Genomic DNA, 470 nt, shown 5'->3' with positions numbered 1-470 from the left:
GGGGCCCCCTCTGCAGCGGGGTCAAGAGGAGATAGCCAACTGTCTGCATCCTCTGAAAGCTCTACTGCTGCTTGAGAGCCTAAGTCTGTGTCGTGGTGTGCTGTGTATGTTTCCCAGGCCTCGGCCCCCAATGCTACCGAAGCAGCAGCAGTGTTGTCGTCTTGTGTTGCTTCTTGAGCCCCTATTGATCCACCCCAGTAACCCTCCATGCTGCATGAAGGTTATAAAGTTTAATATTTTTTGTTTTTTTTTTTGCTTTTTATACATGTAGCTATGTCTGTAACTTGTACTAGACAACCAAGAAAGAAGAACAGATGCTATTCATTTGCAGCTGTATATACACTTCATTCATGGAGAAACAAAACAACAAAACTTTTCTTAAAAATTCATTTCTTTACTTATTTAAATAAACTCCTCCTGAGCTGTATATACAGCCCGCCGATTGACCGCCCCGGTAGCACCGAAACCCT

General features: G+C 44.0%; 1 protein-coding gene across 1 annotated transcript in view; it reads right to left on the bottom strand.

Annotated features, from left to right (window-relative positions):
- Nucleotides 1-209, bottom strand: part of EMH_0077690 (uncharacterized protein) — a gene marked incomplete at both ends in the record, with an annotated part of 774 nt that extends 565 nt beyond the window's left edge. Inside the window, one exon of the mRNA XM_013499882.1 lies at nucleotides 3-209. Coding sequence (XP_013355336.1) covers nucleotides 3-209 — 207 coding nt within the window. The remainder of the gene's footprint in view (nucleotides 1-2) is intronic.
- Between the last annotated feature and the right edge of the window lie 261 nt (nucleotides 210-470).

Source organism: Eimeria mitis, genomic scaffold (genome assembly GCF_000499745.2).
Source record: "Eimeria mitis Houghton genomic scaffold, Emh_scaff4787, whole genome shotgun sequence".
Classification (NCBI taxonomy): Eukaryota; Apicomplexa; class Conoidasida; order Eucoccidiorida; family Eimeriidae; genus Eimeria; species Eimeria mitis.
Note: the sequence above shows the minus strand (reverse complement) of the source record. Positions and strands in the feature narration are given on the sequence as shown.